This window comes from Stigmatopora nigra, chromosome 12 (assembly GCF_051989575.1).
Source record: "Stigmatopora nigra isolate UIUO_SnigA chromosome 12, RoL_Snig_1.1, whole genome shotgun sequence".
NCBI lineage: Eukaryota > Metazoa > Chordata > Actinopteri > Syngnathiformes > Syngnathidae > Stigmatopora > Stigmatopora nigra.
In genome coordinates this window covers 7,323,303-7,338,943 of record NC_135519.1, presented here as the reverse complement: position 1 = coordinate 7,338,943, position 15,641 = coordinate 7,323,303, and the positions used below count along the sequence as shown (strand labels likewise).

The 15,641-nt window shown below is 39.7% G+C and overlaps 2 protein-coding genes across 9 annotated transcripts in view; both read left to right on the top strand.

Annotated features, from left to right (window-relative positions):
- Nucleotides 1–5,025, top strand: part of rims1a (regulating synaptic membrane exocytosis 1a) — a 31,211-nt gene extending 26,186 nt beyond the window's left edge. For all 7 annotated transcript variants that reach the window (XM_077730389.1, XM_077730383.1, XM_077730384.1 and 4 more), the window contains 5 exons: nt 152–317; nt 403–515; nt 612–713; nt 840–979; nt 2,744–5,025. In XM_077730389.1, coding sequence (XP_077586515.1) covers nt 152–317; nt 403–515; nt 612–713; nt 840–979; nt 2,744–2,962 — 740 coding nt within the window. In that variant the 3' untranslated portion in view covers nt 2,963–5,025. The remainder of the gene's footprint in view (nt 1–151; nt 318–402; nt 516–611; nt 714–839; nt 980–2,743) is intronic.
- Nucleotides 5,026–12,955: 7,930 nt separating this feature from the next.
- Nucleotides 12,956–15,641, top strand: part of bcl11aa (BCL11 transcription factor A a) — a 37,349-nt gene continuing 34,663 nt past the window's right edge. For both annotated transcript variants that reach the window (XM_077728996.1, XM_077728995.1), the window contains exon 1: nt 12,956–13,370. In XM_077728996.1, coding sequence (XP_077585122.1) covers nt 13,316–13,370 — 55 coding nt within the window. In that variant the 5' untranslated portion in view covers nt 12,956–13,315. The remainder of the gene's footprint in view (nt 13,371–15,641) is intronic.

The window sequence follows — 15,641 nt, the reverse complement described above, 5'->3', positions numbered from 1 at the left end:
CCCTTAATATCCAAATTAAAAAAAAAAAGTATTCATGTTAAAACTACTGTACTTTCCATACAATCTATTAAACTTTTGAGATGACACTTTACTCACTCAGAATGACACATGTGAAATAGTGGAAAAGAAACCATTTTCTTGTTTTCTGCAGAGACGTCAACGAATAAGAAGGTGGCCAAAGCCGGAAGCAGTAGTATCCAAAGGAGTGTGGAAACTGGGATGGCAGTGGAGTACCCAAGAGGAGGCTCAACCATGAACCGTCAGGCCAGTCGAGAATCCACTGATGGCAGCATGAACAGTTACAGCTCTGAGGGAAAGTAAGTACATGACTTCATATTATATTTATTCATACATAACCCAATACATGTTGAACTTTGACTCATACCTGTCTATATGTATCAGTCTTATCTTCTCAGGGAGGAGGTTGGGTGTTGACAGCCAGTTTAGCGACTTTTTGGGCGGTTTGGGACCCGGTCAGCTGGTTGGGCGACAAACACTGGCAACACCTGCAATGGGTAAGAAAAATTGAGTCCAATTCCCCAATAGAAGATACTTTGAACATATGCGCTTGTGTTTTACCGAGGATTGTCCATGTTTTTCCACATTTACAGGTGATGTTCAAATTGGTTTGATGGATAAGAAAGGACAGTTGGAGGTGGAGGTGATCAGGGCACGAGGCCTTACCCCCAAACAAGGCTCCAAATCCCTCCCAGGTTGCCAAGATTCTTCATTGCAACACCCCTATCTTTCAGCACATTACCATACTCACATTTTCTACAATTTCATGCTTTTATCCCCCATTTTTAAAAATCTCTCTAACCCCATCTCTTCATCAACAGCTCCCTATGTCAAGGTGTACCTGCTGGATAATGGAACTTGTAAAGCCAAAAAGAAAACTAAGATTGCACGAAAGACCCTGGAGCCTCTGTACCAGCAGCATCTGCTATTTGACGAGAGTCCCCAGGGCAGGGTGCTTCAGGTAATCTCTATAGTGTCTTTGCGTGCATGTATGTGTGTGTAGGGTTTGGATTGGAATAATTTCTCATTGTAGATTTAAAGGAGCAATATTTAAGACTGGTTGGCTAACAATGGTACTCCAACCAAGATCAAAATATTGAAGCGCAAAACTTCCCTGCCTCTTTAGGTTGCCAGATAAGCACTGAGTTATCATACAATAATCTGAAAAGACAGGTTAAGAAGATACACATTAATGTCTGCAACATGCGGCATGTGTAGTCCACAACATATGTAAAGTACTACATACTATAATAAAAAAATAGAGCTATTTCTTTAGTGTCTATTGAAAATAATGAATAATTCAAGTGCAAATCTTTCACAGTGCTCCTTTAAAATTGGGAAAGACATTGCCACATTGTTCAAGAAATTGTACTTCTTTTTTTCAATGAAGACTTTGAAAATCATATCTTCTTTTTTCATTCTCAACAGTCCCTAGATTTTCTGTTGGACTGTGGTTTGTGTTTTTTGTTTTATGTTTTCATCTGTGTACTGTCAACATTGTCTCATTGGCACCACTCCTTTGTCCCCTTAGGTTCCCTCCTTGCTTGTGTAAATATTCTCTTTTAGTGATAGGTACATAAAATTAATGTATTCCAGGAAATTTCAACTCTTTGGTCAGAAATTCATATCTGCAGTACACTCACAAATATTTGTCCATCAGCAGACTCAAAAAGTTCGGTTACTTTACTGTAAATATTTCTGCTTAAAAATGTGTCTATTATAAAGGGAGTCCATATTAGTATGACTTACAAAAAGTAAGTCGAAACAAGAGTTTATTTACTCCTTTTCCATAATGTTCATTTACAAAAAATATTTTTTTTTAACCAACGGAACAATTTCTAATTTAGGTAGCTAAAAAAAAGCTTTTTTGCGGTTACATATTTTTTTATTCTATCAATTTGTTTGTTCAGTTTGACCCGTCGTTGTTTTGTTTCAAACTTTTGGTGCTGTGTTTGTCTGTGTCGTAGTTTGTTTTATTCTGTTTAACTATGTTCCAAATACAGTGATACCTTGGCTTATGATAGGGCCCATATCTCATTAATTTTCCAGTAACGAGAATTTTCATCAAGTGTTTTTTTTAATTTACCAGAGGATCCAAAAAAAACCTCCTCTCGAAGAATCACAGTCAAAATTACATCCAATTGTAATTACTCACATTGGCCAACAGCAGGCAGTGATGCACTATTTTATATTTAAACATAAACCCTGTTTATAAGTGCATTTTAAATTGAATGTCCTCTGTGTATTGCACATTTTGAAATTTCACTGACATATTATCCCCCGATTTACGTTCATCCCATCCTTGTTTACGTTGTTCAATAGATTATTATTTAGTTTTCATAAAAGATTCACAAATTATATTTCAGCTACTGATTGGATATGCATTGGATCTAAGTTGCACACAAATAAAAGCCAAGGTACCACAGTATAGTACATTAATGGTTTAGAAATCATCTTCTTTGTATGTGTGCTTTTGCCCACACCAGGGGTGTCCAAACTATTCCACAATAGTGTTCAGGTTTTCTTTCCACATGACCCAGCATATAACTGATGTGGTTTCTACTGAAACAAGCAGTACACCTGTAACCACTTCTAAGACAGCAGATTGGTTAAAATGTATCTTCTTCATGGGCTGGAACGAAAACCTGTACCCACTACAATTGGTTCGGACACCTATTGCCTACAACAAACTACCCTGTAGTGACTTTGCTACTTTCTCCTATAGGTGATAGTGTGGGGGGACTATGGAAGATTGGACCACAAATGTTTTATGGGTGTAGCACAGATCTTACTGGAAGATTTGGACCTATCGAGCACGGTGATCGGATGGTACAAACTCTTTCCACCCTCTTCGTTGGTAGATCCCACTCTAGCTCCACTCACGGGATTGGCGTCTCAGACATCATTGGACAGCTCAGGACCACCCCCGGGTGTTCGGTCTTAGTGACCGTGATGACGTCAAGCGTCCATAATCCCTTAAATGACAAAATTGAGGAACTAATGGACCAATGTGGAGCATAGGTCGCCACTGGGACAAGAAAACTTTGGTCTACTAATAAATAGCCAGATGGATTAACAGGGAGGAAGAATGGTAGGCAGGGAGAAGACGGGAAAGAACAAGCCAATCAAAGCTTACTTGGGAGTCTGACAATCATTTCTCTCACCTTCTTTATCTACTTGAGCCTTTTCTTTGCAAACCGTTGCTTTTGTATGTTCCTCTGAGCTGGATTTTATTTATTTTTTGTCCACCTTGATTAGCAAATCGCTTTTATGTAACTATTTTTGTGTATCCGATCAAAGCCCTTCACTAGTCAGAAGCGCTATAAACACTTAGGGGAGTTGCTAATGATTTCAAACCGACACACCTTCATACAGATGAATGGCTGCACTAGATTGGCATTGCCAAGGTTACATTGGAAGTGTAAGCGGAGTACGAGAGGCTGTTGTTTGGCATTGGTTTTGTCATCTCTTTATGTTAAAGAAGCCTGCGCACACAAACACACGCCCCTATACTTGTTCAACATGAATGCAAGCACAACAAAAGCTTGAGTCCTTTATTATGATGGAGACGAAAAGGTTTTGCTCTTTGTCCAGACAAATGAAAAAGAGGCCAAATGTATCATGTGCTTTGTATATTTTTGGGTTGTTTTACATAGTTCTTTGTTTAGATCAAATTTAGAAATGTATCATTAGGTAAAAACGTCTTTTTTTTTTAGCTAAGGTCACAATCAGTTTTATTTATTAGAAGCATTTCCACCCACTACTTCCTTTTACATTGTATAAGAAAGCAGCATGATTTTAAGACTTCATGTCCTAATGCCCCCCGCTATGTAATAGTTTGTTACTTTATTTTAATTTGCTTCTCTTTTTTTTGTTCTATTTTATAAAAGGTCAATAAAAGTAGAAGTAATTATTTTTTTAAAAAAAGGGAAAAAAATAACGGTGTTAGTTGCACATAATTTTAGGCCAGCTTGTCTGTTGCATGTTCTTGTACAGTTTGCTTGTACTGAATATGAATACAAATGGAGAAAAGTAAGCCATCCCCCTCCCAAATGACACGAGCGGACAGATGAGGGCGGACGAGCTACTTCACCCAGTCCACAGCTTCCAATCTGGGTTGAAATATCTATGTCAGGAATTCTTTTTACATTAAATTCTCTTTGTAATTTTATTTTTCCTTTTCAGCCCGTTGAATGACAGTGCTGTTCTTGCAGTATGCAGCATAACTGAAACCCCGGTGATGATGAGGATGTAACCGTAATGTCAGTTTGTCGGGCTCCAGACCAATAGAGAATGTGTGGAGAAAAAAAAAAAAAACAGTTTCATGTATATGAAGTACTTTTAAAAGTTTGAGAGAAATTATAAAGATAGAGATATATATGAATATAGAAAAAAAGTGTGTCTGCCTGTCTCCAAAAACACACGTGCACACCTTGTATATAGCAAATAAGATATTAACAAGAGAAATGTCAGTGACACACAAACATTCCTGTTTTTTGTTTAGTTTGTTTTTTACGAAGAAAGGAATGCGCAACCCTTGTGCTTAGGTGAAACTGCTGAGCGGTACTGCGAGCCTCAAGGGGGGCGCGTAGAGGGCCTTTCTTACCCCACTTCAAGTTAAGAAAAAGGCGTAGAAAGCCTTTGGTAATCTTTGTTTTTCATTTCACGGACTCCCCTCCTCTTGTTTATGACATATGTGTTTGGACGAGACTTCTAAAGCCAATGAAGAATCTAATTTTACACATACCCCTGTTGGAAATGTTTGCGTTGAAAGTCTTGGCAGTGTGGCCGACTGCACTTTCCTTTGTCAGTATTGCCCCACAAATACTGATTGTTTACAGCTCATGGCTCCCCTAACCCAAAAACCCCGATGTGAGACGAAAGATGAAGTGTTCACTGCAACAGCTCTTGTTTGTATAACAGATGTGGCTCTACTGACATGTATGTTTTATATTCAAAGAGTTCATTTTTATGATTTACAAATAAAAGACTGTGCAGAAGAAGATATATTTTCTTCCCAAGATGCCTCATTTTTACCATCTAGCAACTCTTGTTATTAAATGGGCTGTTTAAGTCGCTTCCGGAATTGTACAGTGAGTAACTCCCTTCAGCCATAGCCTCCTAAAACCTGGTGGTCTAGCCATTTTGGGTCATATAAGACATAACTTTGGGTCATATAAACCACAACTTTGGGTCATATAAGCCATAACTTTTGTGTGGCATGGATGATATTTCTATAAATCAATAGAATGGGGATTTGCCCTATAAAAGGTAAAATGTCTTGGGTGTGAAACAAGTAAATAACTATAAAAAGTCATTTTCTCTGTCAAGGTTTGAAGGTCTTGAGAGCCAACTTTTGAATAGCTCTCCATTGTAGAAACCAATGTATATTTTTAAAGGTACTGGGTGTGAATTTGGGCCTTCTAATTTGGCAAGTTAACAATTTTTAACAGAGATTTTAACAGATTTTTATCCTAAAATACAGCACTGAAGATAATTTTGGAGCAAAATTTCTAATAATAATGATGAGTTTTCGGAAACTTTTCTTTGACTGATTAAAAGTCAACTCTGAAAATAACAACACTTTATTTCAATCCGTCATCATAGTTATATTAATTGGAGCTTTGTATGCTGCCAGAAAGTGTGATTAAAAAGCCAGCAGGAATTCACTGCAAATGATTTAAATCAGGTACCTGAGAGCATCAAAATGTAAACTACATCTCCTGTTGTGCAAAGCATGTCAACAACCACAGCATACTAATCAAGGTATGCCATGATTCTTGAACGCATCAAGAAGCTGTGATACCCTTATACATTGTTTCAGGGTTGCCATTTTAGCACCTGCTTTGAAAATGAACACCACAAAACATAGGGCATAGACGGCAAAGTAGTAATTCTTCAAATGTTTTCTGCCCAATAAATTTGAAAACTTTCACATCTCCATGGTAATGAATTCACTTTACAATATAACGATGAAAAAAATCAATGCAAAGGAGCTGAAGTTACCGATATCACCGGCCATGTGAGTCCGTGAACATCCTCGACAGCAATTTTATGGCAGAGCAATCATCAGTCTCCTAGAGGGGAACAGCTTGATGGCTTGTAAGATGAAAAATTGGCTCACTATGTCACCTCCACCCATTCTGGACCTCCATCTTCTAAAGTTCCAGGCTGAAAAGATGCTTAAAAGCTCTTTATTGCCACCCCGCGGTGTGATTGCTAGACACTACACTGGTTCAAGTGACTATCAATTTCCTCACCTATTAGATTGTAAAATACAAACCTTTGGAGAAATACATTGCAGCCATAACAGCAACAACAATAAAAAATCATTGTGTTATGTGCACCAATATATGATTACTAATTCAATTTACTACTAAATAATGCAGAAAACCAGGCCACTCAGACCATAAATATGTTAGAAATAAATCTTGTGGTTACTCTTCTACAGGAATGCATGAGTGTTTGCTCGAAATAAATACAATAATCGTTGAAATTGTATATTCTTCCTGAGGTGGCTTCCTTGTGGTATAAATTTGGGGTTTCCAAATGAAAAATCAGCAACCACCAAAACCTAAATTGTAATTAAATTTATTGAAGGACTGTTGATGATAAAATAGGATGTATTTCCCAAAAATAAAAATGTAATTATAAGACAAGATTATGGAACAGTATATAGATCATTTGGATTTTATTTTAAAAAAATATTTGCAAGGCCTAGTGTGAATCTTTTTGTACATCGTGTTCATAGCCTACTTTTGCGAGTCCTATTTTATATGAGGAAATATTATTGATGACTTTCAGCATTATACATTTACAATATGGAAAATTACATATTACACTTCAAATTTGCATATACTATATTAATGGTTTACATTTATCAGAAAGGCAGTAGTATAGAAATACGATGCATCATCATCATCATTATTTTCTTTATCATCATCATTATATACGTGCTTTATTTTCAGAAGTGCAGATGAAAAGATATGTTGCAAGATTTGAAATATTTCTGAACACTGAATATTTCTGGATAATTAAAACAGCGTTTTTAACTTGCAAAACGATCATTTTGGATACACATTTTGCAATCTGAGTATATGCAACGTTCCAAATGTAGATGAACTAAATTGTGAAAATGTAGTTATTCCTTATATTCAGTTTAAGCTTCCATCAAGAAAACTTTTTGGAGCTCTCCTGTACCTGTCATAATTATCCCCATGTTATCATTTGGAACCCTATTCCCTCGCTATAATTTTGATTTACAGTATACATATCTCCATTTTTTTTCCCCCAAAAATCCAATCCACTGTTTGTCGCACTGGCAATTGTTTTAGGGGACGTGGATGTGTAAACAAACATTAAGAGTGTAACCTATAATTGGTCAATTATGATAATAATAGGTCCTCTTGGTCTCTAGAGATGTGCTACATGAACACACAAGTCGGGGAGTCAGATGGCATTAGACGCAAGGACTTTGCCAGTAATGGAGGCTTTCTGGTTAAGAGGCAGACTGAAACAGAAGGGTGTCATGTCAGATTAGATTTGTTATTTCCCCCCTTGGTGTTAATGGTTTGAAAGGCCCCCTAGTTTGCTTCAGAGCCCATTAGAAAGTGGCGGCCGTGATACAGCCGTCATTACCGCGCTGTTCCCCCGCACCGCCGCTTAATCTAATTAGATAGCCTGGCTCCTGCCTTTTGGGGGGGTTTGGGGGTTCTTTCTATTGATATTCATTAAAAATACATGATTTATCACTAAGCTCTCTGAGGTAATACCATGAGCCGCATTTCAAATGTAGAAACAATGTTTTTGGGGACTTCTGCAAAGAAGGATTTTTAAATGTTGTATTTTTATTAATAATATATGTTAATGCTATAAATGAAAATATTATTAATTTATTATGAATTATAACATTAATAAATGCACTGATGGGTACAATTGAGTAATCATCACCAAAATGTCTACAGGTGTAATGTTATTTTTGTCATATTTTTATATTTTTGGCAATAAATGAACAGAGCCTTTTGCACGAATAGAACATTTAAGTCACATTTATGTATTAATACCATACTTTACCTGGAAATATGATTCATGTCCAAGTCTTGAGCTGCATTCAATGAAAATGTATCCTTGAAAAAAGGGTTAAAGCATATTTTGTGCATTCAAATATCACATGTATTTTAAGTGTTTTAATACGTTTTTGGACGCTTAATTACAGGATGGAACTTCAATTTAGGGCCCTTGATGTCGGGTCGATGCTCCCGGCACGACTGGAGCGCCCTTCTCTTACACCACCGGTATATGGCCGCTAGAGGGAACACCAGTCCATGTTTTCAGATGTTATAAGCTGTAACAGTAGTGAAGCTACTGCTGTATTTTTTAACAGTAGTATAACTTATCGATACACACACGTGTGTCTGAGTGTGTGTATATAATAAATCTATTATATATATATATATATATATATATATATATATATATATATATATATATATATATATATATATATATATATATATATATATATATATATATATATATATATATATATATATATATATATATATATATATATATATATATATATATATATATATATATATATATATATATATATATATATATATATATATATATATATATATATATATATATATATATATATATATATATATATAATAGCTGACATGGTCGTAAAAATTCAATTAAATGCACCATTTAATATACAATAAAAATATATATAAAAGTGTTTTAAACTTAAATGACTCACCTCACATTATCTGAGCCGTATGCCACCATTTAATTCCCACTGTGTTAAACATGAGCAAACACTTTGCTGCCTTTATAGATCTCTTTAACTGTATGCTCCAGTGGTGGGCTCTATACTCGCAACACAAAGGTCCCAGGCGTGTCATTCCCCCTCGTCATTCATCTTCATAACAACCAGTTAGTGTAAAATTAACAACGACTTAACTAACGGCGGCCATAAACGTGGCCGTGCATTAGAGGCAGATGGATGGTGGTGATGAGGTTGGCCTGGGACTTAATAGCTAGAGTTAGTTGTCTTCAATTCTTTGGGGGTGATGTTCAGTGGCCCCCATGCAAGATAACGAGAGGCTCTTTTTAATGTGTCCGTTTTGTGATGGAAGTCGCTTTGAAGGGTCTCAAAAATGAATTGAAATCAGAAAGAGGTCCAATTGCAACCTGCAAATGAGAGTGAAGGAACTGGGAATGTCCTCGACTCAGAAGTTGCAGTAGGAGTGTGGGGGTCTGCTAAAGTAGCAGTGTAGGGGTCTGGTAATTTGGTCTATAGCTGCGTAATCCCACCTGATTTCATCTAATACCACCGGGCAGATGCAGCGACGTGTGCGCACATCCCACAATGTGATAATAGTTGGCTGTAAAATCCACCCAGCCCCCATTTTTGCAAATCTTTTTAGGATAGCTGAAAATTGAGGTGCGCTGGTGGTGCCCGAGTGCATGTGCGCACGTGTGTGTTTGTGGCCATGAACAGGGAAATTCGTTACTAAAGCGAAAGACTGGGTGTGATAGGGATTTGAAGCGTTGCATAAAAATTAAGACGGCACCTGAAAGAAAATGGAAGGGAAATATAACTTTAACCCATTGCTTGAGGCTATTTTCCAAACCATATATAGGATAAATGTCATTATAATAGAGTTATGTTCAAACCTCAAAACCATCTAAAGTGTGGTATTCGGGCTAAACACACATGTACATGTTTTTAAATGTATTATCATTAACCTTATTCGACAAGAGTTGTGTTAAAAGGGGACCAAATATGGATTATTTGGACCTAAACATGTAAAAAAAAAAGTGTATGTGACATGATCCTAAATACGATAGTTTTTTTTAACACAATTAATTTGCCATTTTAACTTTTAATTTAAGCTCCCCTAAAACTCGCATATCTTCGTGTTTTGGGGGATATTTCAAAACAATATATAGGCAGCGACCCCCGAGACCAAGAGAGAAAAAAATGAAGGTGCAAAGAAGAGCTTAGAAAGAGGTGGGGGGTGTCTATGTGGGGCTGATTTATCTCTGGGGCCCCCTGGTCATTTCCATATATTGAAATGCGCCCCCAGTTACTCAATTTCCCCGGAGCTGTCGTGCGTGCAGAGGAAGGCGCCCGTGTGACCGTCATCGGTCTGATGCTCTGTTGTCTCTGCGCTCTTTTCAGTATCAAAGCCCCCCAACCCCCTCCCAACACACACACACACACACACGCGACTACATCTCGGAATTATACCTTAACATGTTGTTCTTCTCAACTAAACAGCTGAACTTTTCCTGGCATCTAACACTAAAAACATGGTTTTAGTTTGGCAAAAAACTGTCTGAAAAAAATGCATGATGGCTTTTTTGGGGGCACAACTTTAACATGCGTGTCCGGGAAAGATTCCATTGCAACACGGCGTTGTAAAGTCTGATTTATGTTGAGCAGCGCGTTCCCAATTTCCATATAGAGACAAACCCCGAGTGCTCTCTGTTCGTGCGGTGGAGATTGTGGAAAGTGGCAGGTGAGGATGAACTGAGGATTTTTTAAAGCAAAACAGAAGCAGAAAGTGTGGTAAAAGGTGAAAGTCAGATTTAGGAAGCTGTAAAATGATGCCCTCTGAAAACTAATTGGTTTAATTTGGATGTTTTTGTGGGCTTGTAGCCATTAGCCGTTAGTAATAATATCCGTGAATTGTTATAATTGATAAAGCTGGGGGCACACATATCTTCTTTCTGAGGCAGTCACGCTCTACGGCAAAACTTTCAAATCTCCCAAATACAAAGATTATAGTTGAAATAATACAGAGCCATCTATTTTTCAATAATGCATCATGCAAGGGGAAAAAAAATCTAATGATATGTGTTTTTCCTGATGTGCTCACGAATGAGGCAAAAGCCATTATTTGGGAAAAGATTGATATCTAGAATGTTACCCTGATTACATCTTATTTTGTCCCCTATCACAAATTGATGCGCCTCCAAAATGTTCGCCCTCATAAATGAAATGAGCTCCAACTATTGCTTTGCACCCCCTCGTTAGTTTAGTTTGGGCATCTCTAAAATGTTGACTCTACTCTTTATAAAAGCATTCATCATCTCACCTCGTGGATGCAATTTAGTATATATCACTTCTGAATAAAATCAAATAAAGCATGCAGACTTTTTTTTTTTAGACAACGATGTTCCGGACAAGGAGGATCCTTTAGCCTGCATCTCCGCCATGCACTGGCTTTTGCGCGTGTGCCGACCTGTCCCGTGCAAGCCATGCGAGCAGGTTGCAACTTGCAAAATATTTCACTCACTGGTCATGCATTTCCCCGCTTGACGTTGGACCTCCTCCGCCACTCCTCCGGCGACTCGCGCTCACTCTCTCTCTCTCTCTCTCTCTCCCCCCTTGTCTTTCTCTCTGTCTCTTGCCCATCACCCCCGAGCCCCCTCCTCCTCATCCTCCTGGCCTGCCTCCCCACACCACACCACACCACACCACCGCCACCCCCTCCGTATTAAGTGCGCGTCCTCTTCGGTCAGTGAGGGAATCTTCGGGCTCACGCATTGAGAGCCACTCCGATCTTCCTCCGCAGTGGTCGCTAACTCCATCTTCTCGTTTTTTTTCCATCTTCTTCCTCAAGTCACCGTGGCTCCCGTCTTCTCCAGTCTTTTCATCCGTCCCTTTTATCGCACGAACCGCATCTTTCCATCAATATGTGTCGCTTCGGCAGTGCCTGGTGCGCGTGCGACTTTGCCGATATAAAGCGCGTCGTCTTATATTACCAAACCCCCTTTTATTACAAGAGTATTTACAATCTCTTCCCCCTCCTCTTCTTCTTCACTCTTCCTCCTCCTTCTCTTATACACCACCCCCACTAGCGACGAACCCTCCCCCGTTCCAGCTCCAACCTGAATCACATCTGAAAGTTATTACGGGCCCTTTTCCGTACTTCTCTCAAGGTCACCAGCTTGGGTTTCACCCCGGAACGAGTCAGAAAAGACTGGCAAAGGATCTTGGACGGCAAAAATGCCCAGTGAATGCTGCCCAAACTGTTCATTGTGTGTAAAAAAAAAAGTGAGTTACGGAAGAGAGATTGACATAAATGATACCAATTTTATATTTTGGAAGTCATTTTAAAGACCAGTCTTGGGAAATGATATAGTAGATAGTACAACACGTGGGTGGTAAAACAACAACAGCAACAATAAAAACAACTGCCGTGGACAATGTGGATCCCAGACATAAAATGCCACCCACAAAGAGACCGAGGATTTGCTTTTTGGGGATGCTTACAGGGGCCGTTGCGCGTCAGTTTAAGTTTTCTAAATGCTTTTATTGTTCCAATGACCACGTACAAACAAGGCGCAAGTATGTAGACGAGTACGATTGTCGGCAGCTCTTCTTGCCCTGTCTGTTTCACGTCCACGTCCCTTTCCCTCTCTGCATATTGCTTTCATTATCCATCTCTCACTGCCTCTCTCTCTCTCTCACTCTCTCTCTCTCTCTCTCTCACCCCCCTTCCCTCCTCCCACCTCACCCCTCTCTCTCTCTTTGGCTCCCCCCTCCCCACACCCTTCCTTCTAAGTGTGCCTTGTCCGGCCCCCCTGATCTCTGTGTCCATTGGTTTCCACCAGGTCTACATCTCATCTGAGGACCCACCCCCTCTCGTCTCCCTCTCCCTCCCTTCTCCTCCACCTCCCCTCACCAATGATCGTCCATTGGTGTTGTTATTTCACGTCCCATCCGTCCCTCCTCCCACTCCCACTCCCACTCGGGTGCCTCGGCCCTGCCCATGTTTTTGTATGTCGGGTGTCCGTCCACCGCCTGACGTTCAAGTTCGCCGGGAACGTCACGTCCGTGCACTTGAACCCCCAACCACGGGGGTGGGGGGGTTGGGGGAGGGAGGGCTTGGGGGGGAGGGAGGGGGGTGTTGGTGGCGTTGGTGGGGGGCGGAGGGGGCTTTTGCCATTTTTTTTCCATCGCTCTCCCCTCTCTCCTCTCCTCTCTCTCTCCATCCTCATACACACACACATACACACTCGCTCTTTTCTCCGCTCTTCTTTCTCAAAAAAGCCATGAAGGCGATCCTGCGATCCATCTTCGCCTCCGCGCCATCTTTGTATTATTTCTAATTAGTTTTTTTCTTCATTTTGGGCCCTTAAATCATTTTGCGTGTGATTGTGTGTGGATGACGAGGGCGCCGGACGAAGACATTCTTTTGCCCCAGCGGAGTCTCCTATGTGTAACCCCGGCGCTTCCCGATGTGATCCACATTGAGCGCCGCCGCCAGCTACCATGTCTCGCCGCAAGCAAGGCAAACCTCAGCACTTAAGTAAACGGGATTTCTCGCGTAAGTACAAACCAGAAACACGCAAAAAAAAACTAAACAAAAAAATACACAGCCGGTCACTGCTCTTGTTCAAATCCACCGGCGATCGGGTGCCGTTGGTGGGTGGGGAATCAGCGGAATGTCAGCCGCGAGGACGCCGGGATGGACCGCTTGCGCTCGCGGTCAACTGGACTCGACAACGCGGTGACTTAAAAGTACTGCGCGGTACTTCTTAAAGCAGAGCAAAAAAACAACTTTCTTCCCAATACAGCAACGAGAGACCCATAGCACGTTTTTTGTTGCGACTGGGTCAATTGGCTCATGTTCCGGTGCCCCTAACATCGGACCGGTCATTAGAAGCGCACATACGGCTTGTCCGAATGGCCGCAGAACGCGCTCGTGGCTCGGGGAGACACCCCCACCCACATTGGATTACTTAGATTACTTCTACTGTCTTTTGAGCAAGTTTTTGCCTTTGGGATTTTTTTTCTTGTAAATATTCAAGCATCAGATATATCTGTCTTTACCAGACTGACTCAGTCACGGGCAACGCAACAACGCGCTGAGCGCAGACAACACACATCGATTTCCTTTACACGCATTTAAAATCCGAACGCCTATTATGTAAATGTTATAGTGTTCATCGTAGTTGAGGAACTTTCTCACTGAAACACGCGCAACGGAGTTGATGTAGTCCGGAGTTACAAGACAGCAACAGGGACTGCTCGAGTTTAGTCTTTTTTTTAAAAATATTGCTAAATAATTTCGAGGATATGTCAATGATAACGTTTGAGAGTAGTTAATGAGCTTCTTAAGATAGAAAAAAGGATTAGTATTAACTTTATTTGATTTCTACGCTATTTTACATCAAAATGACTTATTACGCACAACATAACGAGCACCTAAATTAAAATTGTTCGTCTTTATTACTGTTACATTGACATCAGAGTCTAATATACAAGAACAGTTATTTCATTTGTTATCAAATCATAAGCATCCATCCATGTGTTATATTGAGTTATAGCCTCTCACTCTTTCAGCTGTTCAGTGAATTGTTTTGAATAATTTAAAGCTTTTTTACTCAGTATTTTCATGCCTAAACAGTAATGCATGTTTATGTACTTATATTGATTTGTTATTGCCCGTGCAGTTTCTCGTTTTGGTTACGTTTTTCTTTTCTTGGGGGTGCGCTGGGGTGGTAGACTGAGGGGGGCGAGGGGGTGGGGGGTGTATATACGTTTGGGTGACAGTGACCATGGCGATAAACTGTCGCTAGGAGGCAGACCACGATCACAATATCTAGCAAAAGCTTGAACTTGACTTTCCCTGCTACATCGATGTGTGTGTGTGGACTATTTGGGAGGAAGGGATGAGGTGTGTACATGTGTGTATTGGGGGCTTGTAAGGGGGTGGGTGGGCTATGTGTGGACGGACAGACAAATAGAGATCCTTCATCAAACTCCCACCTTTTTTTTCAAGATTTTTAAATTTGACCAAATTTACATACATATCAGATGTAAACATAATGCCCGTTTTTTTTTTGTTCCACAGCAGGTGCATGGAATGGAGATTTAAGATTACTTTTCTATTTGTAATAATTATAAAACATGCAAGTACACAATTTTTCTTGTGTTTTGACAGCATGCGCAAGTTTGAGTTTGAGCAGTCTAAAACCAAACTAAACCATAACTTTAAAATTTGCATTTCCTACAGACTCGCCATCTTTTTGCGTGTGTATAAGAATGACAGTGTACATTTTAAGATGCACCCATACACACAAAGAATGACTGTTATGCTCGGAGGTCTGATAACACTATTTTGCAAAAACAGTGAAATTTTACTAGACATTTTTTGGTCTTTCTTCCATTGCTTGCAATTCAACAAAACACATTCCTATTTGCAAAACAACTCCCAATGAATTAATTAAAAAAAACTTTTTTATTCTATCACTATTATAGTTTTATTTTATCACTGAGACACAATCTATCCCACCTTTTTTGCTGCAGTTGTGTAACAAGAGTAAAGCTGCACTGACCTGAAGTAAAAATCAGTGGGGTGCAGGGGTGGATGTAGGATGATGCTGGGGTGTTGGTCTTGGGGAATTTATCATGTTATCTCCATGTCCCAGTTTACACACAGATGTGTGCAGGAGTCGAGTGTTCAAATGATAATATAATTCCTGGAGGGGGGTGTATTCCACATAACCTAAAAAAAGACACACACAGTGAGTGGCTTGCATTCCGACACACAATCTCCGACTCTATCCTTTTATCAGACAAAATCTGTACCAAT